Here is a 26,217-nt window from a genome sequence, read left to right as displayed (position 1 = left end):
CCTCATTATACACAGTACATAAGACTAATGGATGAGATTTTACGCAGTTTTATAGGAGGAACACTGCGCTATCTGCATACCTTGTTGGAAAACAATAATGAGGGATGGTTCTTTCACAAGAAATCCAATGTACACAATGGGAAATATATTCCCAGTATCTGATTTATTACGTTTGTGGACTTAAAGTGCAAATGGATGCGAGACATTTTCCCACTCACTGAAAGCTAATGCGTATCCAAAAAGACGCTAGTCGCTTTTCTGAGGGAAGAAACTCTGTAAAGACTGCACCATTGCACGCCTGGAGGGTGAGTGACAGATGCATCTGCACCACGAGTCTCCACTGACAGAGCTCGAGGTTTCCAAAATGGACCAGGCATTAAAGAAAGCTTATGAATGGGAAACACACGTCCCTTCTCGATTGCATTCTGGGCAGAGGTAGTAGACTACCTCCTGCCGCTCACAATCACGTTCTGATGAAAGGAAATTATAAAACGGGGAAAGTACAAATTGCCCTTTTATTGTAATCCGTCAAGGTGACGACAGCATTCAGATTTTTCCGTCACTGGTAAACAAAAGCCTGTCAATTACCAAATTAAGGGCTGGTGCCACAAAGTTATACACCAGTGCCACCTCTCTCAAATGTTAGTCTAGAGCCGTGGTGTAGGTTTATTCCTGTAATAATTCTAACTACATCGTCTAATCACTTGCAATCAGAAATCAGAAAACCAAAATTTTTTGTGTCTTTAACCACATCTGCGTTTCTCACCCTCTTTCGTTCTTATTGAGTGGCTCTGCAATAGTTCACACTGCAGTCACAAGATCTCTTAGAGGCAAACCGAGCCCTTCGTTTTGACTCTGAGGACCCAGTGAATTAATAATGACAGAACAGCTCATGGTCCAGTGCTGACAATAACAAGAACTTTTCTCCATGGTGAGGGCTGCACCAGGGACACTCACACATGCTTTACATACACCCCCTGTGTGCTAGCTAACCTAGTATTTTAGTACTAAACAAATGGTGTTTACCTGGAGGAAGTTGTTAGCTCATTGTTGGGTGGTGAATGACATACAGGAAACACATACAGGAACATGAAGTAGTGGAAAAGAGCAGTGGTACATTCATGAATTGGGTCAGCTGTGGCCTAATGGTTAGAGCGTTGGTCTAGTGATCAGAAGGTTGATGGTTCTAATCTCAGTGCCAGCAGGTCATGACTGAAGTGCCCTTGAGCAAGGCACCTTACCCCTGATTGCTCTGCAGTAATGTGCCACTGTATAAAACTACTTGTAAATCGCTTTGGATAAAAGCGTCTGCTAAATGAATAAATGTAAATGTAATGTATTCAGAGTTTAAACCGTCTCTTTAAACAGCACTTAAAGCTTCCCTGTAGGCTCTACCTCTTTTAAATGATGAGCAGAACCAAACCACTGTCATCTGCAATTAAATGCATAGACGGGTAGAAATTTTAAACTATTTTACATTTCTGTACAAATGCAAACGCATTTAAAACTGTTCCACAAAATTGAATAGATTGTTCCAAAATTTTATGAAAATAAAGTTTCACATTGTAATTTCTGTGAGTTAAGTCCAATAATTATGAAAGTACTTGTCATTATAACAACTATTGCCTCATTGCCTTCGTCGCTTTGACCCGCCAGCCTGACAAGTGGGTCTGCATGCGGCGCCACCATGGCAGCAGAATCAGATGCTGCTTGTCGGAACTGGATTACCTATCCCTGTTGCAAGTCTTGTCTTTGGTGTATTGTGTACATGTTTTTCTCCCCACCTTCCCCATGTTATGCTTTATCTTCTTCTAAAAATACATTTCGTTGCACTGTACTTGTATGTGTGTAATGACAATAAATTGAATCAAATCAAATAAAAAAAAACTATTTTGGGGAAAATTTGTAATAATTGCATTGCAGGCTGATTTCAGGTGTGCCCCTAAACATTTCAGTCAGGGGCTGCACTGCTCCTAGATAAAAAAGTCTGTCTGGAGTCCTACAACAGTCCAATTGCAAAAGTAAATCAAATAAATCAAATGGAAAACGTAAAGGCGAACGTCTGTTTTTAATGTAAGTGGTAATACATTTTGTGACTAAATTATGTTTTTATTAATGCCCACGTATAGGTGGTTGTTAATACATCATAGGTCAAAGTGAATACGGTTCACCTTACCATAAAACATGGCAGACGCATTTTGTCCAAAATGTATTAATACTACTCCCACTCATACTATATAGAACGTCCTGTTTTAACAGCTGATAGGTAGGTACATATTCAAAATCAGTACGTACTACCACAGTATGCGATTTCGAACACAGCGTTCACTGCAGTGCTAGGCTGCTAGCTGATCTAACGGATGAGATTTTATTAATTCTCTAAATGACTATGAACAAGAAAATATCAATTACTGAAGTTGACTGATTCCTGCTCAAAAAAGATGATTTCTAAACAGAACACCTCAGTCGTGTAAACATTAGCACAATCACCACTAATTCAAAAGATTGTCTTTCTATTGGCCTAAAACGTAACAAAAAAACATTTATATTGCGATTTGTATCATATCAGTGCAGGCTTAAACAAGCGGATCCCAATCAGTTTAAAATTGAACGACTCCCAATCTTGATATTTGTGAATTGGCTCGGGACATTACTAGTGAAACACATACTATACATAAACTATATAAACAACACCAAAAGGAATAGAAAGTTTGATTACAGAGTCGACCACTGCCGTTAGCTATGACCCACCATTATGCTGAGTTCAGTTCACACCAAATGTGAAGCAGCCCTCGCTCTTACTTGCTGGAATAGTTTGTTATTTCACGTGAGTGACGAGAAAAACATTGCATGACGAAGAGTGTCTTTGCACATCCAGACGTGTCAAACAGTGGGTGTCAATGAACTCGTGGCATGAGTTCCATGCTTAAGTTTAAAGTTTTTTCATTTGTGCAGAAGCGTTTGCGGCAAGCGTGTTGCCTGATTCGCGTCATTCGCATCGCCCAGCGTGAGTTTGTGACTTTACATTGAATTTGAATGTAATTTACTCACGCAAATCACTTAATTCGCATTTGGTGTGAACGCAGCATTAGAGTACTATAACTGATTAGAGGACAAAATATTACCCTAAAATCCCAGAGGTTTCCAAATTCATAGTCACAAATATATGTGTTGATGTCTTTAAATTCCCTTTTAAAAGCAGTTGAAAACTCTCTTCCACCATTAGAAAGATTGAATTCTACCATATCTGACTGCTGCTAGGAATTTTTGACAATAACAGCCAATCATCCATCAGATGGGTTAAGCCCTGGCTATCATCTGAAGCAGAACACTAAACTAATCCCATTCATCGATATTGGAAATGTTTAAATCAGTATTTAACAGTCACTTTCAGAAATAGCAGCTGGCCTCCTATCTCTGTGAAGCTGCTAAATGAAGCATAAGGGTGGAAGTAGAAAACAGCCAACAGGAAACTTTCCTCATTAGTAGGGCGTAGACATATCCTACTCAATTAGAGAGGAGGGGGTTTTACCAACCTCTGTAAAGCCCAAGAAGTTTTATTATTATTTACAATGTTTATAAATCTGAAGCAACAGATGTTCAGATCTCTATCGCGAGATAGAAGAAAGTAACTGTTAAAATAGCATAAGGCATCTAGATATAGCAGGGTGACATTTGATAGCAGAATACATAGTGTTTTTAATATAAGACAAGCCTCTGTGTTGATGTGGAGCTCAAAATAAACTGCAAATGCCAACAGTAAGGAGGAGGTCCAAGCTATTTTGGAGCTCATAGAGTATATTAAGCAGATAAGGGTTTATTCAAACATAAACACGAGCACATCAAAACAAACAACAGGGTCAACTTTCCATTCTGTGAAAATATCATGACCACACTAATATAACCTTAAGATCATCCAAATGAACACCCATTATATGTATTCAAAAACAGTGAAATATAACACCATATTTAGTTTTTCCTATAAAAACATTATTATTATAACTTCTTATAAGAATTTTGTGTTCAATACTGGTCGCAACAATTTACCTCTGAACCAACTAAAATATTTTGGAGGTCTTAACACTCAGCAACACTCGACCAGTGAACTGCTGCATACGATGGGAAAAAGATAACAGAGAAAATCACATCAGCCAAGCAGTTCATCCAACACCCTCTGCTCTCTAAAAATAGAATACAGGCAGCAACCAACAATCTAGCACACATTAGTGATGGGCGGTATAGCGGTTCATACCGAATACTGGTGTGTATTTTTGTTATTATATGAATTTTTTATATACCATATTACCGATGTATATAGCTTAAACAATGTGCGGTACGCGGCGCAGCGCTACACTGCTTCAGTTGAGTCCCTTTTCACTATTGCACTGTGACCGGCCATTCAAACAGAATGCATCTTTCTGTGTTGCGGCATTACTGTTTCATAATGTTTCTATATGTCCTATATTCGCAAAACGGACTCGTTTGGATGTTCTCGTGTGTCTCGCGGATGAGTGGTAACGTTACATATTCCGTTCATGTCAAAATGGGAACGCGCACCGCACGGCTTAACAGCAGATGACTATAATACTGTGTTCACACCAAACACGAATTAAGCGTTTGGCACGAGTAAATTACATACAAAGTCAATGCAAAGACTCACTTAGACACGAAATCGCGGCAGGCCACAGTATAACACATGAACACAGTATAAACGTGTAGCAATTGCAAATTCGCATTATGTTCAATTCACTCATGAGCAAACATTTTCAAAAAGCGAGCGTGTTCCCCTCATACCTGCTCATTGTGAGCATATAACATGATGTGTTTCTAGGTTTAACTGTTTCTCTGTATGCTATGATGAGGATTGACAGCGTGATGCGATCGATTTCCTCTCACATATCTAATTTAAGCCTCTGTTTTATGATTGTGTAAACACAGCAGACATCGCATGCATGTTTTGACGATAATTTTTTTATATTTTTTTTCTATTCAGACAGATGGTATTTATTTTCTCTTGAAGTTGGGAGCATCAGTGCTACCCATAGATAGGGTGCTACCAAGGAAAAAGTTAATTTTGAGCTTTTTTTTCTCTAGTTATTTGCCTTGTTATTAAAGTAGTCTTAACTCTGCTGTTATGTTAGGGGAAGGGGTTGCCCAGCACTAGCACACATCTGGTTTGTGTAATTCCATTCAAAGACTTGGCAGGATGCTGTCTGGGTGTCATAATGAGGATTGTGTTGTGAAGCCTCATAATCAGAATTTTTAAAGGAAAACTCAAGAGTCTGTGTGGCATCGTTTCAAGTGTATAGAAAACAATAAACTATGTATCTAAACTTACTATGGCAGCAACGGGTAAGGAATTCTTGAAGCTCTATTGTGTCGCAGATATGATTTAAGTTTATACTTCCTGAAAAAGATAGTGCCTGCAAAATGTTGTGCTATTCTCTTCCTCTGCCCTGAGAGTGATATTAAAAGATTCCATTGCCGGCTGTTGTTTTAATCACCAGTGCACCACAATGTCACACCCTGAAAAGAAGCTTACACTTTTGGGACAGGAATCATAAGGAATGTAACGTTTCATGTTGTGACTGCAACAGCAATAAAGACACTCCTAGCACTATCAAGGGAAAATATCAAATAAAATGTATGGCATTACTGCTCTCAGCAATCTGTTGACAAATAGGGACACAATAGAACCAAAAAGTTCATGTGATTTATTAAATGTAGATACATAACGTAATCCAAAAGCTGCAAACTAACTATGAAATACAAAAAAAGCTATTTATATTTCTTTGTTATTTCTTTAAGATATTTTGAAGAATGTTGAAAACCAAGGAGTTCTGGGGAGCCACTGAAGTGACTACCATTTATTTTGAGACAATGTTTTGATTACAAACATTCTTCCACATATCCTTCTTTGTGTTCAGCAGCACCAAGACATTTTCACAGATTTTCAGGTAAATGATGACAGAATTTTCATTTTTGGTTGAATTCAGGTACTGCTTCAACTGATTCATGTGTGCATTCACTGAAGTAAAAATAAAGAGAGGAAAGTGATTTGAAAAATGTCATCTACTATGACGGTGTACAGCAAGTGGTCAATATGTGCTTAATGATCTCTTTCTCTAACCACAAAAAACATCAAATGAGAGGTCACACACTAAAGCCGATGGGAAGAGCTTACAACACAGACAGCTGCACACACAGTATAAGCCAATGAAAGGGACAGTGATGTCACAAAAAGCTGAAACTGAATCTTAAAACAAATAATTAAAAAGGCATTATTTGGCAACAGAAAGCTTCCTATGCAAGACTTGAATTTCAGGATGTTTCAGGATTGCAGCATTTCACTAAATATTAACATCCACCACATATTCTCTGAGTTCACAGTAACCTGTGTAACCTATCTGTACATTCAAAATGTGTACCTCATCAGTTCCCTTCATTATATACCACTCACATATCATACATCACTTGATAACGGGAAGTTCTCATCATGATTTCATCTTCTGTATTCTGTCAACTCTGTTTAAGTAAAGTAACATAAATGAAGTCAGCACAAAATGTGCATCAAGCCTGGCTAAGAACCAATTTACAGTCCAAATATGGACCACAATGTACATTATGAAATGTGTTACATGTGCAGTTTGGAAATCGTGTTTGGAAATCGTGGCAATTAGAATTAACCCCCAACGTGTCAAGCCCGCCAAAAACAAATCTCACACTGTTGACTCTTAAGACATATTGCAATAAGTATTTGATCTTACTCACTAATCACCAGTCTCTATAACAGAACTGCACAAACTGATATTTCCCTGTTAACTGTGTCCCTCCCCTATCATAAATCACCATTAAACTCCTAAAGTATTTTTATTCCATTGAGTTTGTCCTGTTCATATGACACATAAAGTCTACTAATTATAAGTTCACAAGCTACATACTATACAGGGATGCACCGAATGTTCGGCAACCGAAAATATTGGGCCGAAAATGAAACATGTCGGCAGAGAGAGAGAGAGTTTGTAACCTTTATGATTGTTAAAGCTCAATTTTAAGATGGTGCTAAATTATTTATGTATTTGTAGTATTCAAACAATATCTATATATCAATGTATATTTTTGTGTCACGGTTATTGACAAGACTGGTATAATCGTGACACCCTAGTTGGAATGAGTGTGTGCTTGTTTGTATAAGGAGCAAGGACACATCCTGCTGTGCATGCTAATCTGATGTTAACTAACGGCTTCTATTGCGAGGCTTCGTTTGTTCATGAAACTCGCGGCTGAACGGATGTGATGCCTCAAGCTAAGGCGAGCACCGCTGACCCTGTTCATGGTGCCAGTATGCCCAAAGCAACATCACAGGCTGACTTTGTCATCCACTAGTTCTCCCGCTCTCTGCGACTATCTGACAAACACTATTATGTATTCACAATTTAGAAAAACATTTCTTGTTTGACTTCTGATTCTCTGACCTGTTGTTTCTGGCTGTCTATAGCGTTTTAGATACTCGGGTGTGAAAAGATTCAAACTCCACTTGTGCAGAGGCCTTCCCTATACACTGAAACTAAAATAGAGTAAACCCACAAGTCCTGTTTTTTGTGTGGATCCTATAGACACTTGTTGGGTGCGTTGTAGCTGTTATTCTATGCAAAATGTCATTCTTAAGATGTCTCCAAACGTTAGAATCCTATCGCTTCCAATCTGCCTTCCTGTAGAGCTTCGTTCCAATTCAAACTAAATCCAAAACACATTAAACTGCTGATCAAGGTCATGAGTTTACCTTGTAAACAGCCAGGTGTTTTGGAGTTAGACCTCTGCAGGGGGGTAGACCCTACTGGGCTGATTAGCCCTGAGCTGTTTGCTACCCGCCTTACGCAGTTAAGATAAGGTCACAGTTGACACAACATGCATGTATAAACATTAGTTAAGATCAAAAGTACAGAAAATCATTTTCTATTGGACAATTGAGACTACTAAAACAAATAAGTTTTGAATTTAAAATGAAGAGGTTTGAACAAATATGACAAGAACTGACGGTCTACTGGAAGTGACATCAATATTATAATAATGGAAATCAAAAGTATCAACAAAGTAGGTGAAAGTCAATTCTATTAATCTATAACCTTTAGGCCTCAGTACATGCGTCTTCTAGAAGTTTTTTGCACATACCACATACTCAAAGCCACTTCCTTTCTCTCCATCCAGCTTTTGTCTGCTGCATTTCCTGTTTCAATATGTTCTCACCCATGTGCATGGTCTCAGCAATCACTGCTAAAGAGGTACAAATAAGCAGTGTTGGCTCATATCACAATGCAAGGCTTCTAGAGCTGCCAAACGTTTCCAATGAGCCAATCATCCTATTGTGTTCTAGTGGAGCTCAAGTGTGCTAAAACAGTAACATGCTGCACCCCAATTCACATATTATCCATCCTAAATAGTATTCCAAATTAGAATTAGTTCGTCCCAAATCATAGTATTCTGAATTAGGGCTGAGCCATCTTCCCCAAAAAGCATATCACAATCTTCATGTCAATATATCAAGCACATAGCAATGGTGCTACAGAGCTTAAAGGTTTTGTAGCACAGGCCAAACAGTTTTAACAGGTAGCACAAGAATAAAATATCTGTTATCATCTTTAAAAAAAACAAATACAGGTCATCATATAAATTGGCTAGTTATCGACAAAGGACATTAATGTAGTATTTACTAGGCCTATACTAAACTGCAGTAAAATTCCTAAAATTCGATATAGTGCCCGGCTGGTCACTGTAGCTCACGCCACACACATACTTTTGCACATATGCCCCCCAAATATAATTGAGGTTGCACAGCTTAAATTTAGGGAGCATGTGCAACAACAATGGTCGCAATTTCGAGCCCAGCACAACACCAGGCCAACTGCGTGAGGATATTATGTTCTCGTGAGCACATCGGATCTCCCGAGAAGACTCTCACACCCCTAAGAGACACATTCATTTTCATTACAGTAGCATACATATCAGATCAGCAGACTAACGATGACATCTCAACAAATGACAGATGTGCTTATTCTGAAATCTAAATACGGATAATTTGACTATTTCTAAACATTTACGCATCCGCTATTACAACAGTGTGCAATACACACTCACCTTCTATACATTGATTTCTATACATTGTTATTCTGCCCAAAATAAACATAAACATTGGAACAAAATCTACAGTAACAATTAATTTAAACACACATGTGAACTTAAAATATATCACACGCATAATAAGCTGAAAAACTGTTTTTTTTAGATCGTCATTTGACTGAAAGGCAGTGCTGCTCTCTGTCTGTTGGGCATACCAAGATGGCAGCGCGATCGCTTCCGCTGGCTTCACCTACTGCTGGTGATCTAGCGCTCTAGTCGCAATCCAGTCATCTATATAGATGAGTGGTCTGAAGTTGAAACACACAAAACTAAGTAATGACATCATGAATATGTTAATTAGCCGATGATGTCATTCAGCGACACAGTTCCCCAAAATTAAAGCGGAAACACTAGCTGTGTCTGAATTAACTCCCTATATCCTATAGTGCACTCTCGGGTGTCCACCATTTTGTAGAGTTGTCCGAATTCTGTAGGTAACGTTCCCTACATTCGTTACCTACTTTTTAGCCACAATACATCTAATGTATACTCATTAACTCACTCACTATTTCCCATGATACAGCGCAAATCAGCAGGAGTAGAGTGACCTTTGCTACAATTTATAGACTTGTGTTTGTCCTTGTTGACACTTATTTTTTTAAGTGTATTAAATAATTTTATCAAACATTATAAATAAACGTTATGGTAAATGAACGTGACAAAAAGTTGTTTTGTTCTCAAAACTATTAACAAGCCATACAAGTGGTGTGATGAATGTCCGCGACAAAACTGTCAGATGCAGGGTATGCTGTATTACATTTTCATCCACTTCTTCCCCATGTAGTGGACTATTTAGCATTCGATATAATGGGAATAGTGAAAGAGTGAACGAGTGAGCGAATACTTTAAGGGGATAGTATGAGTAGTAGGTGTGGGAATCATTTGGTCCCTCACGATTCGATTCAGAATGTAAAAATTAGCATATTTAAGATTTAAAAGAGCAGTTATCAATATTAGTCACGTGCAGAGCACTCAGTGCGTCCGTCTGGCTAACAAACAGTGCATATTTACAGAAGTATGTTCATGTGACAAGTTTTGGGAACCGCTTTTTTGCAGCTGCGGTATAGTAAATTTAATGCGCTGTTTATACATAAATAATTAAAATGGACTGATTTCTTTATTAAGAATTGTTTAGTAAAATGCTGCATCAGCCCATGTCCACTATTGACATACAAAAGCTGATATCTGAATAACTATTTTTACTGTTCTCTCATCCCCTTGCAGGATCTGGGTTTAGGTGCCCACTCATGCAAACAATGTATTCATTCATATTATGACTCCCTTTCCCGCAACACCCTTCACTCCCTCCAATACTCTTCTTCAGGTTCACATTCCAACCAGCTCACTCTCTCACCACATCCCCTAATGCTCTGGCTCTTGTTCTGTGGTAATCATTCAATCAAATCTAAAGGAAACCATTGCCATTAACAAAATGCACTGTTTATTCATAAAAGTTTATTCTATTGAATAATATATACATTATATTTCTTTGCACTGAAAGCTTCCCTTGCTATGGTAAACAGAGATCAATATTGTCAACTAACAACACTGAATGAAAAACAATGAAACATTAGTTAATATACATTAGTATTAGGGCTGGAGTAATTCAAATAGAACAAATATTTTAGGCAAATTTTATTTTTTAATTTCTGCTCTGACAATATTGAGACTGCAACTGTACCTCATTAAATGTTGTACAATTAAGAAAATGTTGCATAAATATTGTTATTATAATATACAGTGGGGCAAAATAGTTTTTGGTCAGCCACCAATTGTGCAAGTTCACCCACTTAAAAATATGAGAGAGGCCTGTAGTTGTCATCATAGGTACACTTCAACTATGAGAGACAGAATGAGATAAAAAAAAAACAGAAAATCACATTGTCTGATTTTTAAAGAATTTATTTGCAAATTATGGTGGAAAATAAGTATTTGGTCACCTACAAAAAAGCAAGATTTCTGGCTATCACAGACCTGCTCCTCTGTCCTCTACTCGTTACCTGTATTAATGGCACATGTTTAAACTCGTTATCGGTATAAAAGATTGGCATTGAAGATGAAACGTGGCTGGGTCTTTCAGCATGACAATGATCCCAAACACACCGCCGGAACAACGAAGGAGTGGCTTTGTAAGAAGCATTTCAAGGTCCTGGAGTGGGCTAGCCAGTCTCCAGTTCTCAACCCCATAGAAAATCTTTGGAGGGAGTTGAAAATCCGTGTTATCTTTTTAAGTGAGAGAACTTGCACAATATTTGTATTATATTGCATTTTGAATGTTATATGACAATGGAATGTCCTAAATTGGTTTAGTTTACACTGATATGAAAGTGTGCAATTTCAGCAATAAATAAGTAAATTTCTCCAAAAAATTGATTAATCGATGGAATAATTGGTATTAGGCAACAGCCCTAATTAGTATACTAACTAATTAGTAGTTATAATGCATACAAGTGTCAAATGTAGTTTGCCCAGCAACAAAATATAACAACAAATTCCAAGGCACCAGTTATGTCAAAATCATAAACTAATTAGGGTGGGGCGATGTCTACCAAATTGGCATCGGACAATGGTTACAGTGAAACATTGTGATGTACGATGACATTGCCCTGCGGCGTTATAAAGTAATCGTGTCTGGTACGAGCTGCGCAGAGACACATCTTCTTTAAACAGCGCAAGCTCCACAGTAATTCTAATGTTATGTTCAATGTTATAAAGTCAGGCACGTCTTCTTTACACAATGTGAGCTGCCCAGACAAGCATCTTTTTTATACAACGCAGGCTGCACAAACTGCGCGTCCTCTTTATATAGCGTAAGCTCCACAGTTATACCCTAGTTATAAAGTCAGGCTAGTCTAGGAACGTAATATGGCTGTTGAAACACATTGATCTATTAGAAATAAAACCTAAATTTCTAATATCACCACTGTCATTAGATGTTAAACCACCAACAGCCTGCCTAATCTTAGAGGTAATGTTGTCTGGGGCAATAATTAACACCCCAGTCTTATCTGTATTAAGTTGCAGAAAATTGTCTGCCATACAATTGTTAATGGCGATAAACATTCTTGTAAAAGCGACAGTTTGTCTAGCCTTTCCAGACTAAAAGACATATATAATTGATGGTCATCCGCATACAAGTGATACAAAATTATTTTGAAACTGCTAATTGTTTAGACAAGGGGAAGCATATACAAATTAAAAGGCATGGGACCAAGCACAGAACCTTGTGGCACACTATTTACATGTGCAACAATATTGTGGGAACATTATTTAACTGCATTGCCAAAACTTTTGTTTAACCGGTGTGTCTTGAGATCCGACTGGTCTCGCGAGAACATAATTTCCTTACGCAATTGGCATGATGGAGTGCTGGGCTCGAAATTGCAACCATTTTAGTTGCATATGATCCCTAAACATGTGCGACCTCAAAATATATTTGGGCATTTTGTGAGTGCACATCTTGTTGTGGTGTGACCCGTTTTCATTACCTTGGCGCACCTCTGCAGCGTCTCGCACATAAAAACACTAGTGTTTACGATTCGTGCTGCCAGCAACGCTTTGGGATAAATAACCACAAGCATAAAACATGATGTGTTTATGTAGTTTTAACTGTTCCTCTGAAGGCTATAAGGGGTTCAGTAAGTGGAGGTACATTTTGTGCAATTACTACCTGTCAGTTAAGTTTGTGACAAAACATTCTGCATTATTTACATATTGTTTATTACTGCATGATATAATTCATTAAAATATAATTTTATTGCGTTTGATAAAGTACAAGTTGATTTTATATTCCCTAAACTTTTTGGCATTTTGCGTTTTTAAGGTATATTAAATTCTGTTTTACTATATATTTAATCATTGAGAATTTCTTTAAAAAGGTTCAAAAATCTGGTCTCGTTCTCGTGAACCCAGTCTCGTGTCTTGTCTCTCGTCTCATGAGATAAGTGGCTCATTCGTCCCTAATGGTTTGTTTTTGTTTACAACGTGATTTGCAGCCCGCAGCACAGAGCATCGCAAGCGTCACGTGACGAAAATAAAAAATTTGTTGTAATCAAGATGCTGGATCAACATCGTCATGTCTATCAGCCCAACCCTAACACTAATACATTTTTACTTTAGCTCTGTACAAATCTAAGACAATCTGCGTGACATTTAGACAAAGCTTTCCTCTAGCTCAGTGGTAAGAGCATTGCGTTAACAACGCAAGGTTGTGGGTTGGATCCCAGGGGATTGCAGATACCTATGTATAAATGTATAGGATAATGCAATGTAAGTCGCTTTGGATAAAAGCGTCTGCCAAATGCCTAAATGTAAATGTAAAATGGCAAACGTTTCCATAATGTAATGTTTTATTGTTCCTAAAAGTTTATTCCAGTTTTTTTTCATATAATTGCTTTGGCCAAAGCTTAAACAACAAACACAATGTGTAGATACTCTGTTAAATATGGCATTGACATTATTGTTTATTGTGCTTTAAAGTGACATTAAGTTGACTGCTTCCACGATAAAGCACCCTGTATTACTAGATAAATTTAGCTGAGAAAAGCTCTCACACTTTAGTGCCCAATGAAAAGGCTCCACAGAGAGTAAGCTCAGTTTAATGAGGAGCAATAAGTCACCGACACAGTCACGTCTCCAAACATCCTTTGGAAATGCAGCTGATGGAGAGTCAATCCGCCAGGCTGTATGTGTTCGTCAGCACACAATGAGGTTTAAGCTGTGAAGACTGCAGTATTTGATCCACCACTGGACAAATAGTCACAGCCTGGGATAGAAAGCGGTAAGCAGACACCTCCATCCACCTACACAACAACAGAAAACTTATTCAGAGGCCTATTCAGCCTCCGGTCAGAGCATCTTTAGAGATTCAGGAATGCTTGTCTCGTTTACACTTTCGAAAAGGTTTTGTTTAGCTTTGTTTGTTCCAAAATAAAACATGTATTTGTTTTGAGAGGTTATCAAAGCAAAGGTCACAGAGCGCAGAGCAGAGGTCGTGTTAACCAAAAATTATCCATCATTGACAGATTCTTTATACTGACGTAAAAATCTGAAAGCCGTAACCTCATTTTGATGGATTACAATGAGGGCAGTTTGTAATTCCCCTTCTTGTTGAGTTGGTAGCATTAAACTCTTTCCTTTCATCAGAATGTGATCGTAAGCGATCAGAGTTACCCCTGCCCGGTGAAGTAGGGACGCATACATTTCCCATTCATTACTCATAAACCTACATAGAATCAGCGGAGACTTGGGGTGTAAAGCCAGGGGTGTTTATAAACAAAGAGACTATGATGGCCCGCCACCGCCTAATTTGTTTCGCCATAGTTTCAAGACGAACCTAAAATCTTTTTGCACTTAACACAGCGACCTCTAACATTGTTTGTGCAAAGCGTGCATCTGTCATTCAATCAGACCCTCTCGTCGCATGCTCTCATACGCACACAGGCACGCACAAACCAGTGGTGCGGTGTTTACAGACTTTTTCCTTTCAGAGAGCAATAGCGACTAGCGTCATTTTGGAGTGGATAAATGTCTCTTCTGCATCTTTTCGTTCATGACCCAACAGCAGATTAAAGTCATTGTTGTCATTGTTACTGACATTGTTACTGACTGGACAAATGAACATTGTCTTTAATACATTTCCTATGTCTGACAACAGAAACATTACATTTGAAATACTTCGGCTTTATTGGCTATTAAAATAAAGTAAGTTAAAAGAACGAATAAGAGACAAAGAGTAAAGGCCATTTCACATTGAGTCTGAATTTTGCGTACGAAATTTCCGCATGTTAAAAAATAAATACGACCTCACGTTCTGTCAATCACATTAACAAGCATTTTGAGAGGCATTTGGACAATTCAGAGACACCTTACAAACGAGTGCCAAATACGAAAAAATGCATAGGGAAATTTCGGACTGTATGTGCAAATAGTTCAGTAAAAATATGATATATGGCTTGCAATATGAGGGATGACACAACAACAATAAGAAATCCGTAATATCATAATCTTATGGCCCTAGGTATGTTGCATCTTTATATTTTTGCCTGTAAGACACCCAAAGTTTTTCCAACAATCCTATTCGTGCTAGTAAAATGTCTGAAATTAAACTAATAAAAGTTCTCATCCATCATCGTCCTGTTCAGCACCTGTTCACAGGAGAGTCTGCTTCTCACCTAACATCACATGACTCCTGCTCTGTGCCGCTGCAGCTCGTACTGAATGGAACAGTCTAGACACGCGTCACTTCATAACTGTAGGGTCCGATTCTGACTGAACTAAATTTATTCTAATTCCTTTTCGCACTATGCTAAGTGAAGGGCCGGAACATATTACATCGAGGGCCGGGTTCGGCCTGCCAATTGAATAGCCCGGGTCGCAACCTCTGTCGCATAGAGTAGTTTCTGTGGGTGTTTACTATGCCTGATAAGTAATGGTCTAGTGCAGTGGTTCTCAACCTTTTTATGGTTGCGCCCCCCTGTAAACCCATTTTAAGAACTGGAACAGTTCAGATGGAACATATCCCCCCGAGTGCAATCGCGTTACTCCGTGCATTCGCTATCAAGTTCCAAAGGTTGGGGTTTCGGGGGAACCGTCACCTGCAGTGGCCCTGGTTGAGAACAACTGGTCTAGTGAATATAAAATGCTGGAACAAACTATATGGGCCACATTTATCTATAATCTCTGACTGTGACAACTGAATAGTTACTCTGTGCCAGGACTCAGACATTACCACATAGGTGTCCTCTGCGTCATTTTGTGTGCCACTGTGAATAATGTTATCCGACTATTCAGATGTGCTTTAGCTGTTTGCTTTAAACAAATGGCAAACACCTTAAACCATAAAACAGCTGATAGTTCAAAGCAAAGAGAGAAAGACTGAGAGATGGTCTCGGCTAGTTTTTTTTAGCCATTTGAATATGTCTTCTAGGTGTTCTGTGCATGTATGAGTGAATTAGGTGCAAACAGTTTAACATACTACACCTGTGACAGTCATGGATTTAAACTCAACAGCCCTCCAAAATAAAAGTCAGTTTAACCTTAGCACTAAGATAACAAAGTACTAGTATTTACTACAGAAAATTGCATTATTCTTGTAGTAAATTGATAATCTGTAGTAAACAGTATAATTTGTATATTTTGTAACTTTGTTCAAAAACACTATAATATTGGGAATTTTACAGTACAGTATTTTTATGTGAACAGATATAATACTACAGCATAGTAAAAAAATTAAACACAGAACTAAAACTTATATGGCCCTTATTTATCCATCTGTATGATACATTAATGTCCAATGTCAGTTACCTGCCTATTTATGTGATGAGCTGCTCTTTTTTTAATAGATGACAAGATATGTTTTATACTTGTTCTACAACTGTTTGGCCTGTCCTACAAAACTTGTGCTATGTGCAAAAAAGTAAACGTACAGCATGTAAAGAGACAAATCAGATGATACTCTATGAATCTGGCAGATACGCCCCATCTCACAGCAACTCATTTAAGTACCGACACCTCGCCTTAAAGAAAGATGCTCTCCACCCAAACTACCCCCTGAGCACAGCAGCAAAACAACATTACAGTCTCAGATTAAAAGACCACTTTTGCCACAACCTCCGGGCAGAGCCTGAATATCATATCTGCACTGAACTGAGGCCAGTTCCATTAAATGAGACTCGTCATTACATTGGCTTTAAAAGTGCTAACAGGACGCGCATGTGGAAGAAGGTGGTTTCAGTTACAAGCTTCTGTGTCTATCTGCTGAAGAAACCAAATCCTGGGTGGAGTGATAAAATATTCATTAGAAAAAACATGAATAGAGAGGTGTGTTGTTTTAAGATAAAGCAAATAAATGATACAGGTGCGATATACAAATAAACTCTCCAAATCCATTACATGAGAGCGGTGGATTATGTACTGTCTGGTCCAAGACCTTACTGTTTCACTGTTTTTCAATTGAAAACTATGGAACAGTAAAAAAGAAAATAGGTTACAAGAGCTACTTGTATCTAAAAATATTCTACTTTTGCATTAGAGGGAATGGGGAATCATTTACCAATCAAGAACTGTACGGACAGGTGAGAGCAGTCTGGTCACCTGCTCTTATCGTTTCCATGGTAACAAACACAGGTCACATGCTTTTTTTGCTGAGCATTCACCTCGGGCTAAACACAGGTGCTGCACAATTCATTCCCCCCCCCCGATCTTCCGAAATATAGCGACCAACAGAGAGTAGAATGATGATGCAGTTTCAATGACCTTCCGGAGAGTGCTTGAACAAGGCTCCCGAATGAGGCAAAGAGGCCTTTATGCTTAATAAACATGGTGCAGATTTATAAATGACAATGTCAAAACAAGTGCTGTTCTCTTTGCTTTGTACTTCTTTTGAAGGCGATTATTCAGGCAGTTGTCTCTGATCACAGGCCGGGAGCCCGAGAGTCAAACAGCATCACATGAATTTCAAAGAAAGCTTGTGACTGTAAATCACATTTGCAATAGCAAGTGTATAAGAGAGAGAAATGTATTATTATTAATTGCTTATTAATTGCTACAGAGATACTTCCTTCAAACTAAATTGCTAGAATTCATTTATAATCACTTACTAAAAATCCATAAAGAGTAACTATTACAATGTCCTTAAATTACATTTCATGCCGTGTGTAAATGGAAAGCAGTCTACCAAGTCGTAAAGCCGAGAGTGAACGAATAACAAAGTTATTGGTTGGGGAAAAAACGAGTCGACTCTGAATCACGTGAACGAGTCTGTCGTTCAAATTTCAGTTCCGGGTCAGATTTGTGTCACTCCTTTTAATGCCCCCCTATGTTCCATTTGTGCCACTGCATGCAGTAGACCAATCACATCAGACTAGACAATCTGACCAATCGGATCAGAGTAGGCTGACAGAAAGGAGAGGATCATACAGATGAATCTCCGAACGAATCATTTGAGAGTCAGTCAAGAAGTGGTAATAATAACTGCCTACTATTAGAAAATTAAAGGGTTTTCACACCGTGTTTGTACGTAAACTTGTTGTTGGATACTCCATAAACCAAAGTAGGACCTTAAAAATCACAAAATATTTACTCTTTAAAGTCCCTGTGAACCAGAAGTTCTGCTCGTTTTACTTCCGCATTTTGATGAATTATACAATTCATTTGTCTAAGTATCTAAGGATGTGCAAACCCTGGGATCGAACCCATGACATCGGCGTTGCTAGCACCATCCTCTAACCACTGAGCTACAGTAAAGTTGTTTTAAACTGTAGTAAAACTACAGGAAGACATTAAAAAAGACTAACTATTTACAATAAACGCTGCAATATTTCATGAAAAAATAGGCATTGTAATTTTTTATTTCACAGGGACTCTAATGATTTACACTCAACTATTTCACACACTGGCCTTCCCTGACCTCCTTTTTGCCAAAAACCTGAAGATTCAGGAAGAGTCTTCATAGAGTCCAACAGTAAAAGACAAATCTATCTGTGATCCTGTTTAGAGATCCCTTAAAGAGTTTGTAACCAAACAGTTCTAAGGCACTACTGACTCATTTGGTACTGAAAAACTATGGGGTTTTTTTCCGTCTTGCAGGGGCATCAGGTTTTACAGGTTATTAAAAAGGTTTGTTGTTTTTCAGGGCAATGTAAAACACTTTACACCAGGCTTTGAACATTAGTGTGTGCAGGCTATGTGACGTATTATGCAAGTGTAGCATTGGTCCCTCAAACCCTCGGCTGTGTTGCCCCAGTGACAGAGCAGGGTGAATTCTAGTAGCACGCCTCCTACTTCCTTATAGCTCTAATTCATTCAACCACACATGGCAATGTCATTTCACAACACCAGCTAAGCAAGATCTCTCTCACAATAAGCTGCAATGTGAATCCCACACAGGCACACGATAACATTCAAAGCTTAGAAAAATTTAAAACAGGGGCTTCCACGGAGTGTAAGGAGAAAAAAGCTGTAATTTCCTGAAAAAGCTGCTAACTAACTTCCTTATGTGGAGGTTTGTTATTACATCACTGGTCTCTGCTTGAGTGAGCTGTGAACTTTGACTGCCAAAGTTAAACTAGTGAGCTCTATGAGCCATCATGTTTAATTCCTAACCACACAAGCATTGCCCCAGTGAAGCCATTAAAATCTATAGAAAACTGTAAGAGATTTTAAAGCTGAGCACTGACATAATTTCTAAGGGCTGACAATTAGGTCACTGTTTAAAGATCAACCCAGGTTCGTATCAACATGTAATCTTTTATAATGGATTCGTGGATAATAGCAGCGGATAGGGACCGTCTGCAAACGATGGGGGAAATGCAATACACAATCCAGTGTTGTCAACTTTTCTATTGACATTAATGTGCATTCCCTTTCTTAAATGCTTTTATCCAAAGGGACTTGCATGACGTGTGTTTCGTCCCGTGGTGCAACCTGACGCTCTCTTGATCAATGACACAATGGGGGCAGTGTACAGACCCTATGGCTTCGAATTCTAGCAAAGTGTTAACAATCCGAACTTTACAAACTAAATCCATACTGCATTTGAATATGTAAATGTATTTAAAAGCACAGTCACAGTAATGGTGAGACCCAATATTTGGGATATACGTGTCCATCCATACTGTCTTTGAATCGAATCATCTTACCAGATTGAAGATCGTCTCCACTGTATCCCGATTGGAGACTTCTCCAGCCTCCAGCAGCCCCGCCAGAACAGCGAACTTCATGCGGATACCTCTGATCGGTATCCCGACAGCGCTGTCACCGGCGCTCGCCATGACTCAGCCAGGTGAGAGAGGAACAGGTGGGACACCTGTTTAACCCCACCGACACTCAAAACGAGTTAAATCTATATAAAAACTATTCGGGGAAACCCCTTTTCCGCGGGTTAATTTGACAGGTGCGGAGAACGGCTCCTGGTCCCCATTCACGGCCGGGACGTGTCGGTTGCCCTCGCTACACCTGTCTGTCAGGAATTATTCCACTATAGACATAGAACAGCTCCAAACTTAACAAGAGCAGGATAAATCCACGCTGTGGTGATCCAAGATGACAGCCAATCCCTGTCAATCCACGTTGGTGTTAAAAAAGGAAATAAATTCGTGGTTAATGTCCTTTCAGGGTTTGCGAGTGTTTGTCAAACAGGAAACCGCGATGCTGAAGATATGATCCCGCGCAGGTAGACGCACGGACAGAAACAAGACAGCAAAAACTATCAAATGTAAGGCAAATGCAAGTCCAACATGGGCTCTTACGGGTTCCTTCAAAGATAGACAGTCCTCTTGATCCCTACGAGAACTATTGGAGTGAAGTTTGTACAGTAACCCACTTTACAGCGCCATCTCTTCCTGAATCGGCTCCTGCTCCGCTAGGTCTCCGCCATGACAGTGGAGCTGCGTGAGAGAGACCTACGCATGCGCAGTGCGCGAAAGGAGAAAACGCTGGGAGGGCTCAGGTGTACTACTATCACAGGTGGAAAGTATACTGCGAGCACATAAAGGGTAGAGAAACTAAGTGATAGATATCTTATGATCTGCTGTGGTTGTGGTTCGGGATTATTAATTCATGTCATTGTGAGACGTCCACAGGATATGATAAATCGTAAGATACTAACTAAGCACGTCTTCCCTTAACGTATGAAGAGCGTGTGCCTTACATATTTTCCAGCTTTGGAAAATGTGTTTATTATAGATAAAAGGTGATTTCATTTTCCCTCTGTGTCATTACCAAGGAGTCTGCAGCACGTAGCCTTTGTTTACAGTATGTACAGTCTCTCGGGTGTACAGAATTGAAAGTACAGGCTCAGCAGGGAACAATTAGTCTCTGACATTTATTCTGAGACTGGAAATACCTCTTCTTGCCACACAGAGATACACATAGGCGAAGAATAAAGAAATAGTCATTATATATGAATTCAATATTCTTAATCCTACAAACAAAAGTTTGTTGTCAAAAAAATGTTTTCTGGTCAAAGTTTTAAAATTAATAAAGTCCACATGTTTGTGGGAGCTATTTCAATGAATTGTCATTTATTTACCCATGTCTCATATAACTCTTTTTGTGGAACACAAGAAAATATGTTTTAAGAAATGTCTGGACATTTGGAACTGACATGAGGGAGAGAAAATTATTTAAAAATGTAGTTTGGGTGAACTATATACCCTTAAGGAAGCAAAACGTTGTGCTAATCATAATGCAAAATGAAAACAGTTGTATTTGTGCAGTTACTGTGAATGTGAAGTGGGAGAGTTTCTAAAGACCAGTGTAAAAGATAATGATGTGTTGTTGGAAATAATAAAGTTCTTTAAAAAATGTACCGTAAAAATACGTTTTGTAATTTCTTGTAGTGTTTGTTCCATGCGAGTGATAATAATAATTTAATTCAAATAATTTACTGTCATTACTTTAGGATGAGGTGTAGAAAAGCAGAAACTCACATAAAACGTACCACAGATCCTCTCTGTGAGCCGTCAATTTACCCTGCATTAACATCTTACGAGAATTACACGTGGCAATCTAGTGCATGTTATAATATATTTAGAAAACGTGTAAATAATTATCCTAATAAGAGAATAATAATAAAGTTGCTGTATATGCAAATAATGTATTTATTTGCCACCATGGAAATATCCGCTGCTGCAGTTTGGGTTAAGGGACACTATATTGAATGAAAAGTATATTTACACAGACCCAATAACTCATATCCATGTAAATAAAGTGATTGTATGTAATTGTTCTGTATCTCCTTCAACACTTTTTAAAATCCTGTATATGTCTGATAATAATAAATCACGGAGAACGACTCATAGACAGGCTATTGAACCCACTGAATGAAGGTTGCGATGTGAAATAATGTAAACACCATACAGTAAGCACTAGGTGGCGCATTTGTGCTTTACGGCGAGGTTGGTGAAATCACACGAGATATCCCTGTTCTCACTAGCGTTTTAATTCTCGCGGTATTTCCTCACTTCCTCCTCTTTTACTCCCTGTGTTCAACATGGCAGTCGGCAAGAATAAGAGGCTGACCAAAGGTGGCAAAAAAGGTGCCAAAAAGAAGATGTAAGTTACAAAATTCACCTCTCGACTTCATTGTTATATTGTTAGAAGCTGATCTGCTGAATATTTGGTGTCTGAGGACGAAGGATGGTATCGATATTTAGATGATTGTATTTAGCTACCATGCTAATGCTGGCAGGCTAACTGAGGACATGAGTGCGGCATTATGGTTAAAGTTCCTGGCAACAATTTGAATTTGCTACACTTATTATTTAGTCGTTCTTTCTCAATGAAAAAATACAGGGTAAACTGGGGACGCTAGCAAGAAGTTACCAGGAGAACTTGCTATGCTTCCCCAGCAAAGCACCGGTTCAGAGTGACTTATCATTCTATTAAAAAAAGTACACGCTCCTAATCTTTTTAATGATGAATGTTCGATACTCAGCCGCAGGCCTGCCAAGCTTATCCATTGTCAGCTTTTGAACTATTAATTTTGAAAAGATATCGAGCATGTGCTACTGTGTACGCGAACCATCTATGCATCTTATAAAATACTGTGTTTTGTCTCTTCGCAGTGTTGATCCTTTCTCTAAGAAGGACTGGTATGATGTCAAGGCACCAGCCATGTTCAACATTCGCAACCTGGGCAAGACCTTGGTCACCAGGACTCAGGGAACCAGTACGTTTTATTTTAGTCTTTGGACCATTGGTCTTAGTTTTTCCAAGTAAATTGAACTCCAGTTAACACCATTTGAGAAAGACCAACATTACAGTAAAAAAACATCTGACCTGGTTGTTTTGATGGGCTGCCAGAGTTCAGTTGCCAATACAGCAGTGTATGATACGTCTACGAGTACTGTGCTCTAGGGCCGGGCGATCTTCCCAAAACAGTATATCAAGATCTTCATAATGATGAATCTCGATCCACGATCTGGATGGAAAAACAGGGCTGTACATTAACTTTTTAGCACATAGCACTGGTGCTACAGACGTTTAAAGTTTTGTAGCACAGGCCAAACAATCTTTACACACAAATGCAGGTCATCACATAAATAGACTGGTTAACAACAGAGGACAGTAATGTTATATTCAAATGGATCAATTAGGGACATATCACTTTGAGTTTAACCATTTAAACACATAAAAATACTGTAGTAGCTCATACTATTGTATTTACTAGGCCTTTAGGGATCTGCAGTACAATTCCTAATCCATATAGTGTTTTTGAACACTTGAATAGTAAATATTAAAGTATACTACAGTTGATCAATTTACAACAAGAATACCACATTTTCTATATCGAATACTTTGGAACATTACATTTTTTTCATTCGTGCGTTGAGGTGTTTTATTTTAACGGGTGTAAGTAGTTCGGTGACAATAGCTTTTCTTAAACTGTGAAAATGGTTAAATTCACCTGAAATAAACTCTCAGGGCAACTCAGGACATGTTGATGTGTTTATGTCCTTATACAGAGACACACATACAAATCCATGAGTTAAACTGTGTAACACATTCACTCTACATGCAGAACAGGCAGGTGACCGATTTAAATAGCAGGAGAAATCATAGGGTTCTAGATATAGGTTATGAGCTCAATGCAGCTGGGAAACGAGTTTCAATCGTTCAATGATGTCGAACACGCCTCTTGTTTTAGACGACAGACAATATTATGATCCTCGCTATTCCTTTGAAAAGTGGATTGAGGATGCCTTCAAGATCGTTTGCAATTTAAGATCATCAGATCGCCCACCCCTGCTGTACAGTATAACAGTGGACATTTGTTTCAGTACCAGATAAAAATTAAGTTACGATTGTGAGAACCTGACATTCTCGTGGATATAGAAAGCATTGTACCATGCTAACAGACAATTTCTCTGTAATCCAGAAATTGCCTCTGACGGTCTGAAGGGACGTGTGTTTGAGGTCAGCCTGGCTGATCTGCAGAACGATGAGGTGGCCTTCCGTAAATTCAAGCTGGTCACAGAAGATGTGCAGGGCAAGAACTGCCTCACCAACTTCCACGGCATGGACCTTACCCGTGACAAGATGTGCTCCATGGTCAAGAAGTGGCAGGTAATGTTACACATGACTAGTTCTATGGATGGCACGTACTTTGTGGATGATTGTGGTCACAGAATATCTTTTGTCTTGTGCTTAAATCAGCATTTAAAATCAGTGATACTTTAAGGGACTTGTCAACCAAAATATTAAAGGTAGACCGTTTTCTTGTTGAATGTTTCACAAAGAAACGTAAAGCAGATTTAAGATCATATGGCAAGTCAAATACCACTCACTTTATAGTGATATCCTTCCATGTGGTCTTATGTCAGTAACCAACATTTTTATTTTGGCACCCTGTATAGAAGGCTATTGTTCTATATTTTAAAATTAATGTAGTATTTCGAATGATAGATTTAAGTAAAATTGTACAAGTTTAGAACTCAAACTGTATCTTGCATCTTCCATTAGACAATGATTGAGGCCCACGTTGATGTGAAGACCACTGATGGCTATCTCCTCCGCCTGTTCTGCGTGGGCTTCACCAAAAAGCGCACCAATCAGATTCGGAAGACCTCCTACGCTCAGCACCAGCAGGTCCGTCAGATCCGCAAGAAGATGGTGGAGATCATGAGCCGTGAGGTTCAGACTAATGATCTCAAGGAGGTGGTCAACAAACTGTATGTATCATGTTCATGGTGTCATTGTATTTTTCGAATTGGTCTAATATAACTTTTGTACATGTGATGACTGTTTGGAGAGTTTAGGGTTGAGAGTTGCACGCTAGATTTGTAAATTGTTGACATCCCCAAGGAACAATACTTTTATCTACAAAATCTTGTGAACCGGGTGAAGTAGAGTAGTTATAGAAAAGGTTATCACAGTAACTGATTTCTGGGTTCGGTTTGAATCTCATTTCCATTTCCCTTCAAATTGCATCAATTGAAAATAAGCCAATTGGAAGCATGACAATTTTGCAAAAAATATGTAATGCTTGCTCCCAAGTATGAAGGACGCTTGGATGACACGCCAGTTTATGATTAAAAAACGATGGCTAGTGCAGTGGCAGAGATGTACAAGAATTTACCAACATCCATCTCCTTGATTTAAGAAAGTCTCCTCATGCAATGAAAAATAACGTTGGTTAATTGGAATTATAATTTTGCTGTAGTTTTTGTATAGACATTTAGAAATATTGCTAAGGTTTTGCGCAAATCTGTAACTGAAACTAGGCTACTTTCTGATGTAATCTATATCAATGAAATGACGTTGTGTTGACTTCTTTTGTACAGGATTCCTGACAGCATTGGCAAAGACATTGAAAAGGCCTGCCAGTCCATCTATCCTTTACATGACGTCTATGTCAGAAAGGTTAAGATGCTGAAGAAGCCCAAGTTTGAGCGTAAGTAAACATTTCGAAACTTGAAAACCCAGATTGTGAATAGATGGCTTGTTTGACACGCATTTGAAAGAAGTATTTCCTAGCCAGGATAAGTTATTATATTCAGGATTCTTATGTATTTGTAATTTGATAGCAGAACCACAATGGAACCACTTATATTTTTTAAAATATTTATTTCATTAAGTGTGTTGTGCATCTTTATCAGACAAACAAAATTACGTTTTGTCGCTTGAATGTTTCATTTTAGTAGTTCTGTAGCACTGAATTTGTTAAACAGGTTTTATAGTTGCAGTCTTGTAAAAGATAAATCTGAGTGGGGTGGTGTGTCAATGAAATGTTTTTTTGTACAGTTGGAAAGCTAATGGAGTTGCATGGCGAGGGTGTAACCAGCAGTACTGCTAAACCTGCAGAAGGTGACACTGGGGCCAAGGTGGAGAGAGCTGACGGATATGAGCCCCCCATCCAGGAGTCTGTTTGATATTCCCAACACAAACAACTGATGTCAATAAACATGTAAATTTGAATTTCTGTGTGATGTCTTTTTTTACCTCTTAAGGAGGCTCTGAGTTTTAAAAAAACGTATCCGCTGTGGTTCACATGCATGCTGCTTTGCATAAGTACTGTGTGTCTCGAATTTCAAAGTG

The 26,217-nt window shown here is 38.6% G+C and overlaps 2 protein-coding genes across 2 annotated transcripts in view; one reads left to right on the top strand and one right to left on the bottom strand.

Moving 5' to 3' along the window:
- lrba (LPS-responsive vesicle trafficking, beach and anchor containing) overlaps positions 1-20,613 on the bottom strand; it is a 193,011-nt gene extending 172,398 nt beyond the window's left edge. Inside the window, exon 1 of the mRNA XM_079462381.1 lies at positions 19,818-20,613. Coding sequence (XP_079318507.1) covers positions 19,818-19,949 — 132 coding nt within the window. The 5' untranslated portion in view covers positions 19,950-20,613. The remainder of the gene's footprint in view (positions 1-19,817) is intronic.
- A 1,455-nt stretch (positions 20,614-22,068) lies between these two features.
- rps3a (ribosomal protein S3A) lies at positions 22,069-26,097 on the top strand. Its single transcript, XM_079463179.1, has 6 exons — positions 22,069-22,233; positions 22,746-22,849; positions 24,059-24,246; positions 24,643-24,851; positions 25,464-25,573; positions 25,924-26,097. Exons 1-6 carry the CDS (start codon positions 22,172-22,174, stop codon positions 26,049-26,051), a joined length of 801 nt encoding a protein of 266 aa, XP_079319305.1. The 5' UTR covers positions 22,069-22,171; the 3' UTR covers positions 26,052-26,097.
- Positions 26,098-26,217: the final 120 nt, after the last annotated feature.

The sequence above is a fragment of the Barbatula barbatula genome, assembly GCF_947034865.1.
Source record: "Barbatula barbatula genome assembly, chromosome: 8".
Classification (NCBI taxonomy): domain Eukaryota; kingdom Metazoa; phylum Chordata; class Actinopteri; order Cypriniformes; family Nemacheilidae; genus Barbatula; species Barbatula barbatula.
The sequence above is the reverse complement of the archived record's forward strand: the minus strand, read 5'-3'. Positions and strand labels throughout refer to the sequence as shown.